The 26,727-nt window shown below is 34.8% G+C and overlaps 1 protein-coding gene across 2 annotated transcripts in view; it reads left to right on the top strand.

Moving 5' to 3' along the window:
• ZFPM2 (zinc finger protein, FOG family member 2) overlaps positions 1–26,727 on the top strand; it is a 313,230-nt gene that overhangs the window by 63,249 nt on the left and 223,254 nt on the right. Inside the window, exons 2-3 of one of the 2 annotated variants that reach the window (XM_062570438.1) lie at positions 2,192–2,350; positions 17,184–17,282. In XM_062570438.1, coding sequence (XP_062426422.1) covers positions 2,192–2,350; positions 17,184–17,282 — 258 coding nt within the window. The remainder of the gene's footprint in view (positions 1–2,191; positions 2,351–17,183; positions 17,283–26,727) is intronic. The other variant, XM_062570439.1, reaches the window with a different exon arrangement.

Raw genomic sequence — 26,727 nt, 5'->3', positions numbered from 1 at the left:
CTCTGAATTCCTTGAACTTTACAGTAATCAGATCAAGTAGAGCTACTTTTGATTTCAAACATTATTTCCTGTTTGGTGACTGGTTAAAAAAAAGTTTCTTATTTGTATTCTATAGTGCTGCTGTAATCAATCTTTAGACATAAAAGTATATGAATTCTTTCTAGTTTAATCTCGTGATATTTTTGGTGGATTTATGGAGATGTGTGTAAATCTCCTTTCCAATTTTTTTTTAAATTGCCTTTTATAATAAAAATAAAAATAAAAAGAGAGACAAGAATAGAAAATGATTTGTTATCTATCTTATATAATTGCTGGTTTATATTATTTGGCTCATGCTTTTATCTCTGATTTGACATTGGACACATGTAAGGTGCCTAAGTTGCTTATATTTAAATACAATGCATTGATGATAATTCTAAAATTAAACTTTTTGTTCTGCACTCAGTATAGTAGGATATCCACTCTTCATTTTGTGTGCCTACTCAGTTGCTGGATTTTCTCCCAACATAGCTAGAAAGTGCAGTTAACAATAATGGACACTTTAATAGTGGGGAAACTTAATTTCTTCAGCCATAATAATAGCCCTTTATTTTAAGGGATATATTGCTGAATGATGACTAACACTGGTGAGTATGTGTCCACAAAAGTGAGTTCGTTTGGTCAAATTCTCAGCTGGCCTAAACAGTTCCTTATTCCCCTGAAAGATACTAAGCTATATTAATTGATGTAATCCCAGCTGGGAATCTCAATCAATTTCAGTAAAAAGTAACTGTCAGATTCCTCTGAAGCAAGAAGTGCACAACCTAGCCTAAAGTGAATTTTGCTGTTTTAATAAATGTAGGTAGTGACTGACTCATAATAAATTACATAAAATTAGAGTGTAGTCAGTATATGATTATATGATTTCTTTTAAAAATTTTATCCCTCTCTTTTCATTGAGTGCAACAGAATTATTTATGTATTGTATCATTGCATTGTATCACTATAGGAATAGTGTATTTAATACTGGAAAACTATCATATAAATACAAATTACATTTTTTTCATTAGCTAGGTAGCTTTCATTTCTAGCAAGAAATACTTGGTCAATTATAAATGAGGCTGTGCTTTCATTGGAGAGTGAAATATAAAATCTTTTTTCAAGCCTCAATCATGTATAATGAAATCTCTCTTTTGCAATCTAGTCTTAAGATGGATTTTGAAACATACTGACACTTAATAAAAGCTTAGTTAAAATATGTCCAATTACTTCAAATCTCTATCTAAACCTAGGGTAAAATTCTGCACCTGCACAAGTAGTGTCTTTACCAGATAGTTAGTGTTAATTAGTGACTATAAAGTGTGTGTGTAGGAAAGAAGAAATTTTAATATTTGAGTGCATTCCAATTGGTAACATAGGCATTATGTATTTTAGATCTGCCAGATTCTGTCTCTTCAAGAGGTTCTGTAGGAATGGGGTGCTTAGGTAACTAGAATAATCAAACAGCTCAGGCTGCCATTTCAAATTCAGACTTATGCCCTGCTTCAGTAACTGACTTATATTTCTGTAACCCTCGACTAGTAGTTTGCCACAGTGGTTCTTTGGCCTCTGTGAAATGAAACGATAAGTCTGTTGGAATCCCATCTGGGATAATAGACTGGTAGTCTACTAAAGAATATAGTAAATTAATGATCACAGAGAACATGAAACTCTTTTTAAGTCTCTTCAGGTGTTGGCTGAAGCAAAAGAGCAGAATAGGTTGAAGTTTATACTGTCAGTATCTTTGTAGTTCTTTACTGATATCAGTCCTGTTAACGCTAAAAATGAAGTCTGTAAAGGAAACCTATTAGGTACTGTTATTCAGCATTAAAAAAAACAAAGAAAAACAACAAGAGAAGAGTTTTATGTATGATTTTTACTTCCATTGTTAAAACTATCTACTTCTAATACTAGAATCTGATGAACAGTGAAAGAGATGTGCAAGTATTAGTGCTGCAGTAACATTTTATGTATTCTGATTTTAAATAATCAGGAAAGCAGTCACCTTTTATTTCAATTTCTGTTAAATACTATTTGGACCATTCTAGTAAATGCTGAGCGCAGCAGTAGAAAGAAAAATTTGCTCAAGGCCTGCAGTTAGGAGTTCACTAAGGTTTTATTTCACATTGTCCTGTTAGATGGTTTGCCACAGTGTTCCTGATTCTTTTTAAAGGGCCCCTTGAGGATGCCATTGAGGATGAAGAAGAAGAGTGCCTGTCTGAGGAAAACGATATTATCTCTAAAGAAGACTTTCCATTGGAGGAAAGCTTTTCTGCAGAGTTTGAGCCTGAAAATCTGAGCTGTGAAGAAGTGGAATACTTTTGTAATAAAGGTAATCATTGTAGCCCACGTTCTGAGGGAATATTGATATAATTGTGTCCAACTAGTCGAAAAGATTATGTGGTTTTTAAAAGTTACAAAAAGTCTTGTTAATATGATACCTGAAAAATAGGAAAATAAGTGGTTTTTGGAGTTAGTCTGCAAAGGGGTAAGTATTTAAATGAGATAGAGGATTCCTTTTTCAGGGAAGTGAATCATCTTGCCTTTAATGTTATTCTCCAAGAATATTCTCTTACAGAAGGTTCTCACAAAAATTTCCTCTGTATTTAATTGTATAGCAGAGGTCTCAAAAGTCCATTATTATCAAATATGGAACTAACAGTCTAGCAGGTCTGTTCATTGCTTCCTTTCCTAGGAGACATTGCTAGAAAAACAGACTATGTCTGTAGATTCTAGGATTAAAATACTGCTTATAATAGCACTTACTATGCTGAGTAAAAAAAAAAATACTGATTTGTGAAAGGATAACTTTTACGGTTGAAGTGACTTTTTGATGCATTACTTTCAAATTATAACATATATTTATGTTTTAGCATAAGTCACACCAACTCACTCAGTGTTCAGTCTGCAAGGTTGTTTTGTTTCCCATTCAGCTTACGGAAAAAGCACTCTATCGTTATTGTTATATAGAACATTGATTTAATCTTCTTCCTGTTAGATTTCCACTTGATTGCTTCATTGTTTGTCTTCTGCAGGTGAGGATGCCTGTCAAATAGGTGGAATTATTGTGATGATGTTCTTCTGTTAGTCCACAACCCCTGAGGCAGTTGGATATCAATGATTTTCTCTGCTTTTCTGTTCTTCTGCCAGTATTGACATACATTTTCTCACGATAGCTTGATATCCTCTTGGGATTTTTATTTATTATTTTTGCGTGCCTTGGACAAACTAGAATAAATGTCTGAATAGTCAAGTAATGTGATTGCATAATGTTAGAGTCTTCTGTCATCAGTGAGGAAGGCAAGAAAATACAATTTCTACGTTTTCTATGCCATTTACAAACTTTTGAAAAAATCATCTGTTTTTTTGCCCTGTAGGTACTTGCTTCTTAATGAGAAATAATCCTAAGAGATCAGAACAGTCTGTTCCATAGTTTAGAGTTCCATAACTGCTGCAAACCTTATTGTGAAGTAAGACCAGATTATAAATGGTCATACAAACATACAGTACAAACGGGGGAGTTAAATGCTATTATAATTGTGCTGTAGACAGGTACAACAATTACTATGCATTCATTTGTTGATCATGTGCCTTTTAGACACCTTTTTTCTTAGCTGAAAGAAAATGTGTCCTGATACTGGCATTACTTAACAGTTATTTAAATTTGAGTTTGATGAATTTGACTGGCATCTCTTGAATTCCCTTTGTCAATGTTAGAAGACTGTACCATTCAGTTTAGTTTGAGATAGCTGTTTCCCTGCTTTACTTGCTGTATTTCCAGGGCCCACTGATGGAAATACTACTGTTCACACAAACATAAGCTTTATATTTTGGTTTATAATAATAGTTATTGCATATTCATATTGAATTTCAAGTTTTCGTGTTACTTTCCTTTATTGGGCACATTTTTCAGGGAAAACACTGAATCCAGGGCATTATATTTAATAACGTTAGGAATTAAATGAGAATACATTTAAATATGGACCGTATTACGGTATGTATTATGAAGACAACTGTTGATTCTTCAAGCAGAGAACCTTTTGACTCCCCAGCACTTCTTTTTCAGAGTAATGTATATTGCAGTTATAAAAGAGTCTTAAACCTATCCAGTGCAGCTGCTAAAGAGGAGAAGTTGAAAAGGAAATTTCTGAGGATGAAGGGTCACATAAAACCCCTAATCTACTTCCAGCTGAGGCAGTGTGACAGAAAGTCTTACTCTGAAGTAAGTAGAGAATATACTCTGGAAAAGGATGGAATGATAGACTGCAGATCTATTGTTTTTTTAATAATGTCTCAGCTTCTTCAGTGTCAGAACTGAAGTGATATTAGCATGTGGCCATGTATGTCTTTTCTGAGAACAAAACACAAGAAGAGAAAACTAATCAGGGAAGCAAATAAGTTTCTTTTATGCTGTTTTCACAGTGGAAGAGTTTTTGACTCTATTAAGTAATACTAAATGGAAGACTAATGTAACATGATTTTTATTGTGAATCTAGTGTTAATTCATAAGGGTATTTTTTCTTTTTCCTTTTAACGCTTTGGTATTGAAATCAAAAGATAATATGAGAAATAAAATCTTTCTCTTTTAAAATAAGTTTGCCTTAATGTCATGACTAAAAGTTTGAAAATTAGTAATGTAACAAATAGGTTACAGAGTAGGGAGCAAACAAATTTATTTTCATTTTTGGAAGGCCTGACTTTGATCTTTATATTTTTTTTTTTCTGTGACAGTATTGATGGCCTGTAAAATAGGTATCTTCAGAGGAGAGAAAAGTTAATGCAGATCTATGTTTCCATATGCTTTTTTAGAAAATACCAGGATTTGCATGGGAAGCCTCCACACTAGCACAGCATTCTTGCTTTGCTACCATTTACCATTGAAAGTTCTAGAAAGAAAAGGGAGTTTCCTGGATATAAGCTGTCCATGGTTCCCCTTGGTTCCCCTGATGGTGTTTCTTCCTAGTTGACCTAGAACAAGAAGACATATAAGCCGCGGTGGGTTCCAGTAAGACTGCAGAGACCTGGGCAATGAATGGCAGATGGGTGTGGAGGGGCTGCTGGTGAATGTTTTTCTGTACTGTGCTTTTCGTACTACCCCACCTAAGTAAATGCAAGGAACCAGAGAGAACAAAGATTTTAACTATTGAAACTAGACACCCAAAGCAAAAATTCACCAAATTAACAGTTCATTGAGATGAATGAAAGTAGAGGACATGTGCATTCGCAAGTTGATAACAGGCTTTTCAGCTGAAGAGATTTTCAGGCAAACTGTGCCTGATTGTATTGTAAGCACAGACCTGTCTCTTGTTGTCTAAATTGCAACTAACCTTTATGAAGCCTTACTTGTCATTCCCACCTTATTAATTTGGGCTTGTGAGATTGATTCAGCAGAACAGTTGCCAGAATTAGAAGGCGAAAGCGAAAGACTCTGCAAAGTGTAAGGCAAATTAATCACATTGATTGAGCTCTGTGTCATTTTACGACTTCCCTTTTTTCAAAATTATGACTTTTGGCTGTTATTTTTTCCTTATGCTTTTGCTCACTAATGGCTTTTACAACAGGAAATCTGGAAAATTCCACTAACTCACTCCCCTTTTGCAATACCACAAATAATTTTGCTGCTTGAGAATATTTATTCCTAGCTATTCTACATTTACAGTCAAATATGAAGAAATGAACAGTGTGTAAACGTGTGTATATTAAAAGCAAAATGGACATTAGGAACATGTGTTTATCAGGTGTGGCTTTAGGCTTATAACTGTGAATGAAATTTTAACCTTTAGTGAATGAAGTTTTCCACCTGAGAATGAGTATTTTTGTAAGAGCCTCAGAATAAATGGCATTCAGATGTTCGGTTTGCTTGCAATTTTGAGACTGAGATTAGGGGAAATAGAGTATTTTAGAAACCACAAGAATAATAAAATAGGCATAGAGCTATAAAGCTGCACTGTTTCATTCATTTGGAATAGAAATTAAAATTTTGGATGAAAATTCATTGCATTTGGTCAGTTTGTGGCCTTTGAAAATTGCCATTTATGCTATGTATGAGTAATTGACGTGTTTCTAGTAATGGGACTATCTGATAGTGCTATATTAGCCTGGAGTGTCCATTACTAAATATGCCTTTCTCTACAGTATCCAGATAGTGGGTATCTGGAATCAGAATCTGGATCAGATTAAGATAAATTCAGAGTAAATTCAGACTGAGAAGATTTAAGTTAGCATTAGCCAGTGCTTCTACTGCTGGCAAAGGTGGTGTGGATAAGGAGGAAGTAACCTATCTCCTATGCAGAAGAGGATTGGATGGCCCAAAACCTAGTACACAAACTAGAAAATCACACATATAGAATAACTTTTTGCTTTTAAAGGAGAATAATGAGAGGATAAGGATGTGCTAACAGAGAGAAGAGAAGAGATGAACTGGAGGCATGACAGGATGATAAAAACAGAAGGGCAGATATAAAACAGGTGCATGGCCAGGAGAACAATACAAAAGGCAAGAAGTTGGGGTGATGGGACAAAAAGCAAGATGAAAATTGAAGTTAGCTTGGTCTGTTAGATAAAGTAGCTCATCAGCGGCCTTTTGGTCTCAGTCTGCTATCCTGCAAATGTACCCTCAGGTATGTGAGGTATCCCCTCACAATTCTCTTGCCTTTTATTTGGAAAGCTTGTCATACTCTGATGGAGGCAACAGCTGTTGCTATCCGTAAAGAGCAGGGAGAACTGGCACCTTGTCCCCTTCTTGAGGGTGGGAACTGGCCAAACAAATTACACTTCTTTATGCCCTTCTCAGCAAAAGGGTTCAACAAGAGATTAACTTTCAAGGGAAAAGTTATCTTGAGCAGTTAAGTCACTTGAGATGATGAGATAGTTAAGTCGTTGCATTCAGAGGAAGATGAGAAAATGGAGGAAAGACTTTCATCAAGAGATAAAATGTGGGACTATTTTGATAGCATTTAATTGAAGTAAAAGGCAAATGGATGAATATACATATCTGGTTATTAGAGGAAGAAGACCTACTGGTTTCTTGAAGTCATGATTTACAAAGATGATATCTCTGAATTCTCTTGCTTGTAGCTTGGCTATTCTGCTTGCCACTCACATGTAGGCTTCCCAGAGAGTTACTCCGTAACAAGGTAACATCTGCAGCAGACCTCAGGGGGAGGAGATTGAGTGGCCTTAATGCTAGTGGTGGTAGATTACAGAGCGGGTGGCTTCTAGATCCCACTACTAAGTGCATTCCAGGTAGTGACAGAGGAAGATACAGGAGACAACAAAAGATGAGGACTGATTTGTTCATGAAGCAATGCATTTATGTTCTGTAGTATCTTTACAGCAAACCACCATGTGTTCCTGTAGCCAGAGTGCTGATGATTGATTGATTGAGGTTCCTGTTTCTTACTTGCCTGTTTCTGCAAGGAAGAAGAGCTGTAGTGCTGTTTGGAATGCTCTCATAAAAGTTCTAAGTTAGCAAGAAGAGAATTTGGGGAACATAAGGGCTTCTGCATACTGAGTATCGATCTACTGCTGTAGTCTCATATTCTACTTGGGTAACCGGGGATGAGCTCAGAGCCTGAACTGAGTTTTCTGCTTATATACTGTATTTTGTCACTAGGCTGCCAGACCAGTTTAGGATTGGAATTTTTTGCGTTAAACCATGTGACCTGGTTGTGCAGTCAGGCTTGAGATTCAGGGAAACAGCTGCAGAGTGAAAAAAGAAAAAGCGTATACAAGGCTAAGTTATGCTGTACATAAATCTTCCCCTTCATACCTCATGTGCAAAGCTATCATGCTGTCATCTATAATACCACCCAACCTCTTAGCACCCTGAAAACTGTTTCTGTGTCCCCTTTTCTTCTGGTATGTGATTTTGTGTATATGCCTATTTGCATCTATGTAAATATTCTGTACCTCTTTCATGTTAGTCATGTAATGACTAAGAATATCCGTGCTATTTTCTGTATTTCTGGATCAAAAAGTAGATTTATAGCTTTTTTTTTTCCTAGAGACCCTTTTAATCAATAATGTTTCTTTTTTTTCAGTAATGGATTTCATGACACATTTCTACCTCTTTTTGCTATAGCAAGTGGAAGTAGGATCAGCATAAGGCAGCTATACCATAATCACTTTGAGTTCAATAAGGAGATCTTTACAGGCAACTTTGTTCTTATTTCTTAACGGGATTAAGAAGCTCAGCTCTTTAAATTCTTGCATATAACACTGACATTTCCAGGGTGTGTTTGGACCAGGGAGTTCAAAGAGAAGGAATAGAAAAGAAAAGCCAATATGACTTTGTTTTTTACCTTGCTAGAGGAGCTGTTTGTGCAAATCGCCTATAAGCTTATTGACCTGAATCTTTTGACTCCTTGTTTTCTCTGGATTTGGCTGGAGTGTAGACACTGATAGAGCACTGATAGAGGTGATTGCACAGCCCTCGGCTTTGCTTGGCACCAGGCACTCTCCCCCCCCCCCCCCCCCCCCCAGCCTGACATTATCTTTCCCTGGCAATGTTTCTGTTCTCCTGGAGCTCATACTCCTTTAATTTTATTTATTTATTTTAATTTGTTGCATTTTCTTTATGTAGGCTTTCCAAATAAATGAAGGACACATTAATTCTTCTTGATAAGAAAAGGGTATATATGTGTGGTGATGTATTTTCATCTCCTAAGATAAACAAGAATCCACATAACACTCCACAGTGCTACTTCTTTCAAAAATAGAGTAATTAGCTTGTATTGACCTGTGTGTGTGTTTGTGTATCTGTGTTTGATTGTCACATTCCAGAGAGTGTTTTTTTTTTTAATGGTTTTCTGAATCCTGAGTGTCTTGCATACTTTTATCAGATACTGAATATGAATAAGAGAGGAGGGCATCTCTGATAATTGGAAGGGGGCTAAGTTATAATTAGATTGGATCCTGCCAAGATGAAAGGAGACCTTTTTCTTTTGAACATCAGCATTTGCCTCATGCTTTACCTCTCCTGCTTTCTCTCTCTCTCTCTCTCGTTCTTTTCTTTTTTCTCTTCCTGTTACTGTGGCTCAGAGGACCACCTCTTTTCTTGCTACAAGAAGAGGGAGATATCTGAAAAGGTTGGAGTGATTTTTTTTTTTTCACTTTTCACTTGAGAGTAAGGAAAGCTATGAAAGTAACTACTGCAAGATTGCCTATCACCTACTCTCTTTTCTATTTACTGCTACCACATATGTAGCCTTTCAGGTCATGTTTTCACTCTCACTGAAATCCGTGTCAATATTCACATCGACTGTAGTGGGATGAAAAATTGGCCCTAGTTAGACAAGCAAGCTCTTCTTTTAATCAAGAAATGAAAGCATTGGTCATCAAGAAGAAAACTGTATCTCAGAACAAAACATTTCAAAAAGTAAATAGAATCAGATAGAAAACATTGTTTTGACTGTACAGAACTATAAAGTGAAAGAAACACTTAAAGCTTACTCAACTTTAAACATTATATCAAAATAACTCCAGCCTTTTCAGTCAGCACATTTTGGTTTTCAAAAGAACAATGAAATTGTGAATTCTATCAGAGTTATGAGTAAGGGATTATTTGATTACAACATGTACTATAATATGCCCTTTTTGGGGAGCCACAAAACTTAAATTTGGATTGACTTAAATTTGAGCTCAAATTTGACAGAATATGAATTGTAAATTAATAAGCATAATCTTCTTTAAAATATGAAATGCACAGATGACAAATTTCTCTGCATATTCTTACTTTGTGTACCATACGTCTGTCACTAATTTCATTTATAATGAAGGTCCCTTTTACCTTCTTTTGATTTGGTGCTCTTGACACAATAATTCTGAATACTTTTGAAGAGTTCTGAGATATTTCTGAAGCATCATTATCAACTCTGGTCCAAAGAGCAGAGTTGTTTGCAGGCTTTGTGCTGAAAATCAGAAGTGGGAATATTACCAGTAATTTAACTCTCAAAGAATCAGAAAAAATAACTGAAGCAAATTCCACATTTATGACCTCCCTGGGTAAATATTGATAGAAAAAAAAATCACTGCTAGATAAATACTAGCAGATAACAGAAAAACCTGAAGGAGGCAATTATTTATGATGGCTAAGTCTTTCTCTTGGGTTTGTCTCATGGAAGTCTAGACTGGTTTTGTGATCATGTGTAATGCTGTGTGTACTTGGAAACATAATTTTAGGTAATTGGCAACTTTTTATATGAATCACTTGGAATGTTAATTATTTCAAAAAAACATGAAGCTGTTTACATCAAAGTAAATTAAAATTTCACTCTGTAAAAATATGTGATTAGTCATTATATAGCATCATATGGAAAGCACATGAAAATAGGATGTGTATATGATCATGAATGATTTAAATAGCACATAATAAAATGAGATTTTTCTCATCTGGATGAAGAGGTCACGTAAGAGATGTAATTCTGCAGCGGGGAAGGAACAGAATTCTTAATTAAATAAGTTAAAATATGAACATGCTGAAAAGTCTTCAGACTTGCACTTTGAAACTTGCTAGGTTTTCTCTGAAATCATCTCTCTGTTCTGCTCCAAAAGGTTCTCAGAAGCTCATGGATTGTCAATTTCCTTTAAAATCATTTTTGGAAATTATGCTGAGCAACAGTCTTCACTTTCGAACATCGAAATATCTTTAAAAATATGCTTGTGTTGCTTTTCTGAGACCAGTGCCTAGAGACCTGCAAGTCTGTAGGCCAGCTTGGTGCTTGAACATGTAAAATTGAGTTCTTGCAGTTAAAGTCTTGATGGGGAAAGATTGAGGTGATGCAAGAAAGGTGGGGTATGCATATATATTTATATATATAAATATATTTCCTTTTAATTTATGGAAGATTTCAGGTAGACAATACACCTATATGATATTTGGTTTTATTACTATTGACACAACAGTTGCTCCTTAAAAATTAGTATAAACATAAAACCGATTAATAGAAGGAAAGGCTGAAATGCAGTTTACAGGAACACTTTCACTTTTCTGCAGGAAATGCATCAGAATGAGCGGTCCTTGTCGTGAAAGGACTTCAAAAGCAAAAAATGTAGTAATGAGAACATATCAAACATTTAAAGAAGTAGAAAGATTAAGTCTAGGTGAACTTGAAGCACAGCAGTGCCTTATCCCAGCAGAAAAGTGCAGTAGCTGAAATGACTGGAAATAACTGATACTAACTTATAATGTGATCATGGTACCAAAATGCCATTCTGTCAAAATGTCATTTTGTTAAACAAAGTAATGGTTTTAACATAAACCGAAGTAATTTCCGTAGCTTTATTTTGGAGATTAACAGCATTTTATACACATGTAGGTACTCACTTATCTCATTCATGCATGGATATTCACAGACCTTTTCTAAAAGTTAGGAAAAAAGACTATGCATTATTTCTGACCTTTGCTGGCTAAATAATTTCAAGGTTGCTTAGGACAACTAGAAATGTATAGTTATTTCAAATGGGATTTATTCCGGGATAAATTATAATTCTTAATCAACACGACAGAATACAATATTGTTTGCAAAGCAAAATATTGTAATGATTAATATAATCTGAAATAAAATTCAGTGGATTAAGATACGTAGAAGAGTTTTTTTCAAGTATGTTAGCAAATCAAGCATTTGCGGGCCAGATTTTGCTTAAACGTACTGTATTTGTACAGCAGGGAGTCTCAGTTTATTTTGGTGGGCTACTTTGGAGTTATTTGTGATATACTTCAGTTTAAGTGATATCAGAGTCTAGTGTTGATAGCCCGTAAGTTCTGTGTTATCCCAGTGCCTTTCTTTCGTGACAGCTTCATTGGAAAACTTTACCTCCCTTTCTGTCTCTCTCTCTCAGCTTCTTGCAAGGCTTGTAGCATGAGCTCCTTAATATGACATTGTAGATGCTGTAGTTTTGTCTTCCTTGATTGTAGGCACTGTGATAAAACAATAAGAAAGAATTTTAGTATGCTAACCTATAGTTGCTGAAGCTCTAGCTAATTTTATGTGCAGTCTAAGGGTGGTTCTTTCATAGACTCTGGAATTATTGCAACTATAGATAGTGATGGAAAGGAAGAAAGATCGTCTTCCTCTTATGTCTGCAGCCTCCAAGAGAACCTGCCTCTTCATGACAAGTCACACTGACCAGTTAAGGTACTTAAGGTTGTGTACCTTGCTGAATTAAAGTCTACAGAGAACGAATTCCCAAGCCTCTGAATCAAATCTGCTTTCTTTTTTAGCGGTACAGAATGCTACGTTTTATAACAATTTATTTCTAAACAGATTTATTGTAATTGGGAAGTGATATTTCACCCTAAACAGCTGTGTTAGGGTATTAACAATTTAAGTTTACATTTATGCTGCCAGGAACAATGAGCACAAACTGAATTTCAAACTTTTAATGTGCTTTCACCTTAGTATAAGCTGCAGTGTGCTGTTTGTGACTGCTACAATCCTTCACCCAAAGCTATTTTGTCTGATGATAAAACCATGAGTGTATGAAGCTTGCACACTTTTCATCTCTTTTATGACCTTATCTTTTGTGAGCGGCTTCTGTGAAGGTATCCTAACTATAGGAAGCACCTGGAAAACATATATGATATCTGTGCTGTGATAAGCAGTTGTGAACAAGAAAGTAGATCTGTCAGTTCTGAACTGTTCATTGTTGAAAAATACTTTGTTGATATAACTGATGGCAAAATGTATTTAGAGTGACTAACAGCTGCTGTAACATTTCTAGTCAAGAAAGTTCAATAGTTATATTGTGTGAGAATTTATATAAGAGGCTAATATTGATAGGAACAACATGGATTAAAAATGCAGGGTTGAGAATAACTGCCAGCTCATGTGATTTCTTTAAAATATTGCAACTGCTTCTAGTTAAGCTGGTTAAGTAAAAATTAGGAAGTCTTTAATTTCTGTTAAAAATATTAAGATGATTACTTGTTAATATTTAAGTCTCTTTTCCTATTTGTCAATATTGTCAGAGATTTTGGAGTTCTGCCTCACATGTTTTGAGTAATAAGAGACCTGCAGTTTTCAGATTTCCTGATCAACTACAATGGTTTAACATCTTTACTCTCCTTTGTTGGGTAAACACTGGGATATTAAAAACAACATAAAAAAAATCTCTGAACTGTTTCTGAAGAGCCACATAACCAGTTAATTCTGATAAGAAATAGTTAAGATCAAGATAAAAGTTTATTCAAACAACTGCAGTAGTGTAATATGACTGTAACAATCATTTTATTTTTTCTCTTAGTTAATTAGTGTTTTGTGTATTCAGCACTTATAAGGCTGAAATGTGTTTCACCTAACTTTAGCTGGCTAAAGATAGGTTTCTGGTCTAAGCTAAGTGTTCCAGAGAATGATTCATCTCAGCTATCTCAGACACCAAGAGTGGTCTCATATCTCAGACATCCTAGAATGGGATGAGTCATTGTGGAAGTTTTTCCCTCTTTTCCCTGAGTATAAGAGAGCCTGCATAATTAGCCTGGACTAGCCTATCTTTCAGACATCTATAGCTGAAGGAAATGAATTCTGCCCAAAGTGTAGTTTTAATACTAAACATAGAGAAAGTGCTGAAAGTCTAGTAGACTTAATTGACTCCTGACTAAATGTGCTGTATGATATTGTAGATCCTTGCTTATATGAGTCTTCTTTTCATGCAGTAATGTCCTTTTAGATGACACATTTCACTTACTGATCTTAGTTGCCATAAGCAAAAAACTTCAACAGAAGCAATTTTTGCTTCCTATTAGAGCATTTATTATTACTGATACTTCTGTGCCACTCATTGGTGTTCATAGTAAAAAGTTATTTCTTCTTTAACTTAAAAGTAAAATGTAATTGAACAGCAAAGTGAAAAAATAAGCATGAGAATAAGCAACTAATCAGGTTAGAAAGGAATCAACAGGATAGCAGCAAATTGAGTTGTATATATGAAGGAAAAAGCACTTGATTCAATATGTAAAAAGGAAAAAAAAAATGCCTGGGATCCAGTTAAACTTAAAGGACTGTATCTGTAAATTGAAAAAAGCTGTAATCAGTTTTAAAATAAATATAAATAAAAATAGTCTTATTGAGGCTGAGAAACAGTGAATGAACAAAAGGATAAACAATGGAAAGAAAATGGAAATAAGATGCTTTGAGCTATACAAAGGTCAGCTTCAGAGTATTAAATAATAGGAAATAAAGGAAAAAATAGCTTATATGTTTTCTTACCAGTTATTGTGCTAAGCCTCCTTTGGTTGTTTACGCTGTTTCTCCAGCTGTAAATGGACTGACCTTCGTTGTCCATTTTCGTGTAGCCTGGCTTCATTTGACTTTGACGGTCATCTGACCTGGGTTAAAATTGCTACACCAGTGGATTATAAAGTCCACAGTAATGTATAGTTTACTGGTTTCCCAAGGAAGTTGCTTTAGTAGAGAGAAAGAGGAGAAAAACAGTGTTGTGGTATTTCAAGTGTGTAGCATATGGACTTGGTAGTTGATAAATAGTAGCAAATATTCACATAAACAATCACAAGTAGTTTTGGATAGGAAACATAGTTTTTCTTAATGTAAATTATACATATTTTGTTCTACTCTAATTGCACAGGACATGCATTAATTCATGAAAACTTGATTATGAAACATACGTAACACCATACTTCATGAATCACTGAAAATGCAAGTTAATGAAAAGTTAAGCCATCTGCTAACATAAATTTTCAGATCGTTCTTCATCTCCCAAATACTTAATTACTGCATGCTGTAGGTTGTATATCTTAGCTGTAACTTTGTCCTTCTTTTGCCCTTCAGTCCAATCTTTTCACTTAAGTTTCTCCTCCTCTTTCAATTCTAACAGTTTTGTTTGTTTGATGTTCTGGTTGGTTTCATTGATTGAAAGAATCCTCAAATTTGCATGATGATGCTAGGTTTGCATATATTATAACCTGGGAAAACTTTATGTTTTGGAGCTAAAAAAGAATGCTTGGGTTGTATCTGAAAAAAATTTTATTATTTTTAAGGACTTTTTAAAATTGAGTCTGTATAGCTCTGTTGTTTACAGTGGAGGAGAAACATTTTCTTTGGTATAAGAAGTCAATGCAAAGAGTATTTTAAGAGCTGTATACAGTGATTACATAGCTTGAGTTAGAAACTCATCATTAAAACAGTCCTTCTGTGAAGTGCCTTCTAACATTTTGGAAAAAACTGGAATTGATGTGGCCAGGTCTGAACCTTTGAAGAAGTATCCTTTATCCTCCATGAAGAGTGCTTTGTTGCAACCATGAGTAGCTATGAAGGTAGAGATACCTGATAACAGAAGGTTCTTCAGTCTATTAGACAAAACTCAGTTCAGTTACTGCAGACTAATTAGATAAATAGTAATGTAAAATCAGGCAGTTGGTAAAGACAAATAATTGCAAAATTATTGCAAGAAACATCTTGGATTTTTCTGCGTGTGAATCTTTAAGACTCTCTTCTGAAAGGTAACTTGAGATTCTTCTGAAGCACATGAACTGCAAATGCCTTGGTAAAATTATACAGTGTATGTAACACAGAAAGATATACTGGATATTCAGGATGCCTTTTAGCTTTAAGTGCCTGTGTGTATACTGAAGTATAGTACTTGTTAGCAGAGTCTGCAGTGAATATGATGTTGTGTTTGTGTAAGTAGTAGTTTACCAGGCTCCTACATTTAAGATTTCAAAAACTGCTTATTTTATAAATATGTTGTTACAAGATGTTACATGTACACATAAAGTTAATACTTCATAGTGCTTGTATATGATCATGTACTTGAAAACTCTGGGTCACAGTCTTATCAAGTATAAATATAGCTCCATTGATAACATGGGGATCTGGTATAGTTTATAATCACATTTCTTTACCTATGTTGCTAACAAAAGCTTTTCTTATCATGAGTGGAAAAAAATTGCAAGTTACTCCTTAATTGCTGTGCTTTTTGCTACTTCTTGCTTTACTCTGATCAAATCAACAAGCAGTTTGATTTTCAGATTCTGAAATGCACAGCATTTGCTTTTAACGTTGCTTCTTTTCTGTTGGACACTTTTTTTTTTTAGTTTGCTTGTGTGTTTGTACAAAATTTAAACCATGAATCAGTCCTGTTAGACTGATGTAGTTTATTGTGTAGCTGTGATTTTTCTGTTCTTCATAATATCTTCCTATGCAAAAGGCTTCTTGGATTTATTAGTAAAACAAAACAAAAAAAAAGCCCGGCACAACCCAACCAGTAAGTTACTGGCTTGGATAAGCACTCTTAATGCATTGTTTGAACACTTACTGCAGCCAGACCACTTTGTACTACTAACTGAACCTCTAACCTTCAATATTTTTGTTTGTAGTGTTTTTTCCAAAGTATTTTTGCATGGAGCTTGCCTAGAATCATTATTTGACTGAAATAACAGCACATTCAACAAAAAATTCATCAAATAATAAAGTGGTCACCTCTAAAAATTTAACATGAGCACAATATTCAGTGTATCCTTCTCACACTGCATAGTTATTGAAGGCAGACAAGCTTTTTCAAGTACTGCTAGATGGCAAATAGCCTAAAATATATCAGAAATGTTACAGTTCTTTTAATTTAAGGTTTTCAGAGAGAAATTTATTACAGGGATTTGCCAGTAGCTTAAAATCTTTAAAATGAAACTCCTTACTTTCCTATAAAACATGGAGTAGATCTCCTTTATTTGTCAGAAATGCCACAATTGTTAGCGGACCACTTCTCTGTAGTGAGTTTCTTTAATCTGCAATATATAAGGAACAGTTAGGTGTCAATTCATCAAAGCATTTAACTGAAAACTTTTTTTGCTTAATCACCCCTTCAGGCTGGGTGTAACAAGTCAATTTATTTCTCTCATTTGTGTATGCAAACTTAGGACCTTTTGTTCATTGCTTTACAAACTAGGTGCAAACTGTGATTCTGTTTTTCTAAGTATACCAGAAAAACACCAATTTCCAAGATTTGTCTCAACAGAATTACTCAAGGCTTATTTGAATCACTGGGTACTCACAAATTTTGGTGCCTAATAATACATCTTTCTCTTCTCCTCTGCGCTTTTAGATGTGCATATATTTTCACTTATATAAGTAAGCACTCTCTTGGATTCTGTAGGAGCTCTGTCTAAAAGTTACTGTAGAAATGTGTAAATACTATATTTCTTTGTTTTTCAGGCAATGAAGGCATCCAGGAGGCAGCAGAATCAGATGGTGATGCGAGGTCAGAGAAACCAGGGCAACTTGTTGTGGAGACAGAAGATTGGGATGGGCCAGGTAGGAAAATACAACTGAAAACCCAAAGAAATTCTTTGACTGTAGATTTCAAGAGGTTTTTTATAAATATACATATATATATTTTAGTGTATGTGCTCTGCTTTGCATTGTTTTTCAAGTGGACTATTTCTTTTTGCTCCTTTGGTGTCAGGGACATCAACAGACAAGTACCAAGATAAAGATCTTGAGTAAATAGCTGTTTTGGCCTTACTGTTTTGTGAGTAAATTGTTTAGTGTAAAATAGCTGCTTGAAATAAAGGAAAATATTGTTGCTTAGAATTTCAGGGTTAAATTTTATCACCAAGTTCCCAGTTCCCTAGATGTATTAAGGCAGAACCTTTTCTACTGTGTTTTTTGAGACCAGAAAACCAAACACCTGTGTAGCTTCTCAAGCTGTGTGCCTACACGTAACAGCACATTGAGCTTAACAAATGGATATGGTAACTGCTGATGTTTTCAAGGACTTCTTTTACCAGTTTGATATAAAGCAGTCAGCACGTGGTCATTGATTTCAATTAAAAGAAAAATTCTTAGATTGCAATCAATAAAGTGTTAGAACTTCACATTAAAACAGTAATTTGCGGTAACATCTTTTGTTGTGAACAGTGAAGATGATGCAGGCATAATATTGCTAAGATGTAATAGTTGCATAAGAGTAATTTCTAAACATCTGTTCAACATAAATATGTAAAACTTGTCTAGTACCATTAAGATACCTAAGATAAAGGGATAAATTGTATTTCTGAATTAGGCAATTCTCCAGTTAAATTCAATGCAATGTTTTCATTGGATATGGACTGTGGAATGGATCTTAAAATCTTATATTTACTATGTTTTAATAGTGCTGCTGGAAAAACATGTATTTGAAGCCAAACATAACCTGAGAATAGCTGTATCTCTAATGGAAATTTTCACTGAAAAGGATGAGCATATCAGAAAAGAGTTCCAGAAGCATTCTATCAATCATTTATAATGCAATAATAATATTTCATTAGAAAAATATCCTATATTTCAATCACATTTTCGTCCTTGTTTGATTTTGCAAATTACGGTATGCTGCTCATGAAGAGGACACCACCTCTAATGGTAATTTTCTGAAACCAATAGCTGGAAAATATAATGGAAACATTAAGAGATAGTATATTTGATCATTATGATGTCATTTAAAATGTTTATAATGATAATACACAAGTAAGTTCATATTCTGTATGAAGCACTATGATGTTATATAAAAACAAGATTTAGTATTAAAATACCTTCACAATACATTTAAAATAACACAAAGAAAATCTTTGGATAAAGCAGAATAGCCCCTTCCTGCTTATTGCAGATTTAAAGGCCATCAGGGATTAATGAATGTTTTTTTCTATTTTGTTAAAAAGAAACTCTCTCATAAATGGTAATCTTTTTGTTACTTTTTTGCTTTTATTGTATTTCAGTGTAGTTGAATTTTTTCTTGTTTAATGTTATTGTTCTTTGTAAGAACTAACATAGAAAAATTTCAGATGTATTTTTTTGTGATAGTAAGGCATACAGGATGTAAATATCTGTGTGTGTGTATATATATATATTTAATATATAGATATTTCATGATTATCCTTGATGTTAAAAAGTAAGATGTGTTTAGCTCCTATAGTGCATATTTGTTGATAACTTATATTTGAGATAAGATAGAAATTATAACTGAGTACAGGAAAATTCCTTTTGACCTTAGAAAACTGGTGGCCACAAACATGAAATCATAAGCTTTATTTTATTTAAATATTGGTTCGTTACAAGGTAATAATGTATATGAAAAGTAGAAAGGAATGAATACATTCCACATGCCAAGCTGTTCATCTTTCATGCTTTCTAAAATGAATTTAGTTATTTATTGATATGGAAAAAGCAATGATCAGCAGAAGATCAATTCAACCATGCAATACAAGAAAAAAGATAACTCTTCCTTTCTGTCTTTGAGGAAAAGCAGAGTGAAATCTTTTGCTTATTCAGGGACATGCTAGCACACCACAAACAGAATCATTAAAAACTTTCCTGCAGCACTTTACCAATGTATACTAGAGATGCACCTTCTAAGAGTAGGTGGCCATATGTTGTTTGCTATTGGGTCTACCTCTGGCCTCTTTACTGAGCCAGAGCTCTCAGAATTCCAGCGCTGGCTGTTCTGTGTGATACAAGCTGCTGTCCACTGATAATCTGGACTGTGACAATTCAAGGATTCTTGTAAATGAAGCTGTTCATAAAAGCTATTTTGTTATTTTAATTTTTTCTTTCTTTATGCCAGGAGAGCATATTGTTATTTTCAGAGCCAGTACTTGCCAGGAACTGAAGTTCCGACTTACTCATTGGTAATAACTTGCTCATGGATGAGTCAAAATTAAGCTTCCAGATATGAACTGAAGTTTATTTTGTTTAAAAATTTACATTGTTATATGGTTCACATGCAGTCTCAAATCTTTGTAATTAGAATATTTGCGTGCAGAAGAATCTATAGTTAAATGTGTTGTAGATTTGAACAGTTCCTGCTGAGGCAGTCTTTCAGATTACAAGATTATGTGACCTCCTCTCACCATCAAGGACTTCCTGCAGTGATGATACCCGCACTACACAGTCACTAAGAGTTTAACCTGAATGTTTTGAAAACTTATCCTCATTTATAAAAATATTCTTGTTGATGAGAAGAAAACTCTCTGAAATAATGGAAACTGAGGTCAATAGACTACATACAGGCAGAGATGTGAGGACCTGATCCTTTTTCCATTGTAGTTAACAGCAAAAGTCCAAGGAACAGGAAGAGTCTGCACAGCAAGACTGGGCTGAGACAATTTTATGTGAAAAGATTTATTTCTTTAAGAATGGAGATGAAATAAAAACACAGATCATTTTACAGTCTTAAATATAGCATTTGTTTTCACATGCATGCCTTGATATGTTTAAATGTAACTAGTTCCATAATCTTTATGCTATTGCCAGGTTAGGAGTGCATCTGAGGCCAGTCATCAATGTTTAACAGATAATGAATAAAAGGAGGAACTTACTCATGTTTTCTATAGACCATCATCATACTAGAGAATAGGATCATTCCCTGCACACATACTCTGTGTAAGAACTTGGAGAACTGTGAATGAACTATCTTAGGGGCTACGTGAGTCCGATACCAAAACTTTCTTAAAATCTTTGAAAACCATAGATGTCAGGTTCCTAAGCTAGAACAATGTTGAACCAAACATGAGCAAATTATGTTTTACTCACCATTTTGACAGATAAAGAAAAAATGCTTAAATGGCTTGTTTACAATCTAGAGATCATGTTTTTATACATGAACAAAATAAAGCTCATTTTGCTAATATAGGTACTTGGCATTGTTAAAAAGATAACAAACATGAACTGTATCAAAAGGGAGAAATATTTGAATGAATAAACATGAATCCTAACTAGAAATTGTTTAAGAATAGATTTCCCCAAAGCTTCCATGAAAGTGACGGCTTCTTAAAGTTTTTTATTAAAAGCTTTTATTATAGGCTTTTATTAGCTCTCTTTCAAAGAAAAATTAAGAAAAATTCAAGTTTAAAAATCAGTGGAAAAAATGAATGGAAATATAATAACAATGAGCACCTTATTTCAGCAAAAAAATCAGAAGATCCCATGAATGTTGAAGCTCCACTATTTTGAGCACAAAGAGTAGACCTCAATGCTTAAGGAGTTGATTACTGGAACATTTTATAAAAGATCATTGTAAATTATCTGTCATTAGAAATATTTACATCCAAGATAAGATATTTTTCTAGAGCACATGATCTAGTTCTGTGATAAATACTGTATTTTTAAGGGGGATAGATTCACAGAAGCCAGTATGCTTTGTACTGAGGCAGAAGTCAAACTGGCTGACCACAGTAATTGCTTGTAACTAAAAATGAATGAATAGATGAATACAATATATACTAGTTTTATAAATAGTGTATACTTTGGATGCATTTTATAATGATTTAGTACCAGCAGTGCTCCACATCAGGCAATTTCTTTTTCTTTTTTTTCTTTTTTCCTCCAGAAATATTGTATACAAGTTTCGTTAGGAATAGTAACTTCTCTGTGCCCTTTTAAGTTCTATGCTATTGTTCTTTAGTGGTGGAGCAAAACATGACAGCAGAAGACATCCATACCTAATCAGTGAATAATACGTAAGGAAAAATTTTTTCACTGGAGACAAATCAAACGATTCTTTTGTTGTACGCAGACGGGACATGATTTCCAAGTTCTGACCATCTCAGCTGAAGTGAAATTTTCAAAACCCACTTCAGCATCCTGTGTGCTCAGTTCTTTTGACAGGCCTTTCTTCTAACAGAGGTCCAGTAACCAGTGAGTATCTCGGCCATTGATGAAATTGTATCTGGAAGCTACTTTTTAAGATAGTGAAATATTCTGTCTAACAGTTGGGGAACTGAGTACAGGACATTTACAAACATGAAATTAAATCCACTCAAAAAAATCAGATCCGAAAGAGAAATTGGATCTCCTTTGCCAACTTATTCCTTACATAGACTCTTTTTTTCACAGCAGCAAGAGAACGCAGTTTACCTGCAGAATGTGCTGATTTTATGAGTTATATAATCTTGAAAATCAACTTTAACTTCTTTTGAAATATATCTGAATTTTCCTTGGAAAGGAAGAGACGATGATTAGTTCCCACATCCAGAATGAAAAAATACACAGTAGAAAATAAGATTTAAAACTCTTGTGGTCATTTTATGGGTTTCTTTATATGTTTACATTCATCTGCACATAAAGTGAAAGTTTCCCTTGTGTAAAATTCTGCCTGTAGTAAATCAACAGAACTTTTGCTATTGATAACAGTAGGGCAGGATGAAGTCACAGCTCATGTTAAATCTCTGGAGACTCATCATAACATATATGCATATATCAAAGAACTGTTAAACAGAAGTATGAAGATTAGTTAGATGTAGTACAATGTAGTTTCTTTTTCTTACCATTGTAGGTTGATGCTATTACAGTGTGTTAGAAAATGTAAGATAAAATAGTAAATAGCAAATTAAATAGTGCTTTAAAATAATGATATGCTGTGTACTATGCTGCTGTTAATTTTTATTGAAAGATGCAGAGGACCAGTGCTTTGTGTGAATTCTACAGTGTTTCTTTAGCAGGATGTGGGTCAATAAGGTTCTAGCAAACATTTCACATGCCAGGTTCACATTTCTACCTGGTATAAAAGGTAGTTTGGAAAGCTTTTCGAAATAGATTTCCTGTAACCATTCATAAGAATCATTGTAAATATGTATTGATTGTTGGCTTACTCCACATTATTTAGCAGTACTATAAACAGTTTGGTTTACAAGGCAGGAGTGTGTAAGATAAAACAAAATGGTTGGTAGACCACTGTGAGATGTAAACAGACACTAATGACAGTCTTTTTTTTTTTCTCCCCACCCCCCCTTTTTTTTTTCTTTCTCTTTTTTCTTTCCATTTTTTCTTTCTTTCTTTTTAAAACAGTCCTAAGAAGGACTTGGAGATTACTGTCCTGATTTCGTTTCTTTTTTGATTGGGGAAATGTGGTAGATATAAGATCTTGGAAATGCTATTTGATGTAAATTAACAAAAATCCATGAAACATAGTTAACCATAGATACAGTCTGACAGTAAGAAGAATATTGTGAAGAAGCAGAGGAAATCATAGAATGACTGTGTGTTACTCTGACAGCGAATCGGTATTATCTCTGCTATCAGATAATGCAGTTATCATTAATTTTCACATTTGCATTTCAATCTTTGGAAGGAAATGACTCTTGCCGGATGAAGATAAGAGCTCTGTACCACTATAATGAACCATCATTTTATCCTGATGCTTTGTATCCATATGAAAATGAGGCTGGGTGGTGGTGTGGTATGTAAGGAGGGAGCTTGGGGGGGTCATAGAAACATTATAACAAAGTGTCAAAATCACTACAGACTTTTGGAGCGCTTTATGAAACAAGAGGCAGTCTAAATAAATCTTCTGTAGTGAAGTGGGTATTGGATTAAAAGCAGAAAGCCCATACTGTGAGGGGTGGGGAAGAGACCGTGGAGGAAGAGGGAGAAAATTCTGTGAATCCTAATCCAGTTTCCATCACTAGTTTGGAACTAGGAAGCAGTCATGCACACTCAGAATAGCCTAAGTGTGGTGGTAATAGTCATCAAGTTAAGCCTTGCACTTCAGGCATATTTTGACACTTGAATTCTGTGCTCAGGTATGTACCGGCAAGGGAGAGAAAGATTGTTGAAGGAAATGCTAATGGTTGGATGCTTTGTGGTTTGGATTCTGATAGTGGAACTGTTTTAAGAGGTCGCCATGCCTGTACATTAAATTCAGAACTTTAAATTATTTTCATTCTGATGTATAGAACTCATCTAGGTCTTCAAGGACTGCAGTGTTCCTAGTCTTTTTTCCACATATTACGCAGATTTATACTGAAACCTGAAAGACACTGAAGAGAATTCTGCAAGGCATTGTTCTGTTGACTAAAACCATTGTTTCCCAAATAGTCTATTTATGGTCAACTCATTTGACCTTAATGGTGTAGTTAGTGCCTATAATTTACATATTCTGTCCTTACATTATTGGGACTCACTTCCAAACTTCTGCTACAAGCATGAGATCTTGAGTTTTTTTTTTTTTTGTAAACAAAAGCTGGCAGTCTAATTTAGTCACATGATTGTAAAAACTGATATTCTAAAATAGTCATTCTTAATATTTAACCTATATATGTTTGTACAAGACCCAGGATATTCATCTTGCCAATGACCAACTCTTGGCAGCCCTTTTTCCAGGGGCAATTCTCAGACTGAATTATTGAATTACAGGCTGTGAGGTGAATTATTCTGAGGGCCGTAGCAGCCTTCTTCCTCCTGCAGACCTTCCCAGTGGCCCTGCCTCTCTGCTCTGACATGACGAACACATTCCTGTCTCTTCGTGAGAAGATGCAGGGCTAACAACTGTAAGAAAAAATAAACTACACCTGTGTTAGTAAATTCAATGGTGTATACTAACGAAATGTTGAACTGGTCTCTGGCACAGTTTTGATTCAGGCTAGCTGGCAGTCTTCCCAAGTAATTCGTGTTCATAGTTTAGAAGTTAATTCCAGGGAGCATCCTCAATAGATAGTTTCCATGCAAAGACCTACTTAATGCCTAAGCGGGTTTCTTGGCATGTAGATGTGGCCCATTCTGTAGCATTAGACTTCAGTGTCCAGAAACATTCCTTGGCCCATGTAATTAGCCTTCCTTTACCTTTAATGGACCTAACCACTACAGAAATGGGCTGTTTCTTCAAGACAGTTTGATCTGGCTAGCAGACTGTTCTCTGCACAGGCCTGAAAGATGAGAGACTGGGAGAAGCTGTGGGAACTAACATGTAAGCAGTGACCTAATCTTTGTTATGATCTTTCTTACATAGAACTTTGACTTTTGTGGGTAACAGGCTGTTGCATGACCTACTGGCATGTATAATGGATGTGATCATGTTTTGGAGAGTCTTCATTTTATGGCTGACCTTTACAAGATAAAATGTTGCCCATTAGCCAGAAATGCTGATCACGAAGGCTTTAAGAGAAAAATGAGGTGTATTGCAGTTCCCACAGAATCAAGTGAATAGGCGATATTCACTATTGGAAACTGCGAGATAAGTTGCTAGCTTGATGTTACCTTTTTGTTACAGTGACTTCTATAGCTCCATGTCATGATTTAAGGTGCAAGTACAGTAGAAATATGTAAACATGGAGATAAGCATTACTTAATTTGACTTGCCGCATAACATACCAATAAGCAGCAGGTTTGTCACTAAATGTGTAGCCTTTGTTAGGCATTCCAAATGTTTTGTCATTTGCCATTTTTTTAATCATTGTTTCATGCAACTAATGTATATATGTGAATTTAAATTTCATTTCAAAATCAGATGCTATAGAAATGAATCTAGTTTGGAAATAACATTTTCTCATAAGGACATTTTACGTTCCTAGAGCTTTAATTTTATTTAAATGAATATCCTTTTAGAACATTTTCAAACGCAACACCTCCTTTTTTTTGCTAGTCAAAATGCTTCAGAAAGCTGAAACTGTCCAGAACATTGAAGTGTGTTGTTTTTAGTTTGACAGTATTCATTTAATATTTCTGAGCCTTTATTTACCCACTTGACAAAGCAATGCTTTTCTTGTTCAGTATTAGGTGTATATTGTTCTTTGGAACTATTTTGATATGTAAGTGGGCGATTTTCTAGGCTATCTAGGTCTGAAATTAATCCACGATCTTCATAAATTCTCTTCACTTCTGTGTACATCCAGTATGAGGCAAGAACATTTGCCCTGGATCGTAAAAGGCAATGAACTCTGAATGAAAAGTGGTTAGAAATGCATTCTATTTTGATTGGCATTTATGTTTCAAGCACAAAAGACTTCTTGTTCTCTAAAAAAGTTGATAGCTGGGAAAGACATGTGCAAGGGGCAAATGATCAGATTCACTAGGTGCCTCACTTTCGGCATGATATGTTATAGAGTGGGTATTATGTAAAGTACAAATCCCTGTAGGTCACACTGTGAAGGACTCCTACTCTGTGAAATTCTGCAGGGAATCAATGAACATCTGCATTACAATACATTGTTTCTTGTAGTTTCATGCACCAAGGGACCTGCCGAGGCTGGCAGAAAGCTTTGCACTTTTCAGCTGTCTCCACTGTAGTTTGGTCATAAAGGCAAACTAACACCCTAGTAATTGCAAAGGACTAGGAAACAATGTCTGTTTTTGGAAACAGATGGGGTGAGAATCAAAAAGGAGCATGTAATTGGTCCACAACTATTTTGCTCTTTGTTGTATTTTTCTCATTAATTCAGCTAAGATTATTGCATGCGGAATACTACATAGCAACAGTGCCTTGAACAATCGAAGGACGAATGTGTTAATACATTGAACTATATACACGACACAGAGTTATTTACCATGCAGAGCTACAGTCTAGCAGTTGAATGCGAGCACCTAGTGAGAGGTGCTAGATTTATTTCTTAAATTGGCAGTTTTTTTTAGTTTCAGTGATGTATCCTGTGTTTAGCGTATCATTAAAGAAAATATTTTGATTTTCAAAATACCTTTTTCTCCTGCCTCTTTTGAAAGCTACTTTATCTCTGTTAAGACGTCATAACAATGAAGTTGGAAAAACGTAATGAAAACGATAAAATGTTATCATCAGGAACCATTGAAAGAGCCAGCTTTTGCTAGAAGTAAAAATTTAATGCAACACATCAGTGACAAACTGGATACTGAAATTTACCCAATAAAATTACACAATCAGTTCAGAATGGTTCTGAGCCCTGAAAGGGAGCTAGACAGAGTTGGCTTGGGACTGAAAGAAAGTCATAAGGACAAAAATACTATTCTGAATAAGATTTTAAGATTTGAGATAATTTTT

Source organism: Rhea pennata, chromosome 2 (genome assembly GCF_028389875.1).
Source record: "Rhea pennata isolate bPtePen1 chromosome 2, bPtePen1.pri, whole genome shotgun sequence".
Taxonomy (NCBI): domain Eukaryota; kingdom Metazoa; phylum Chordata; class Aves; order Rheiformes; family Rheidae; genus Rhea; species Rhea pennata.
This window is presented reverse-complemented; position numbering and strand designations above follow the sequence as displayed.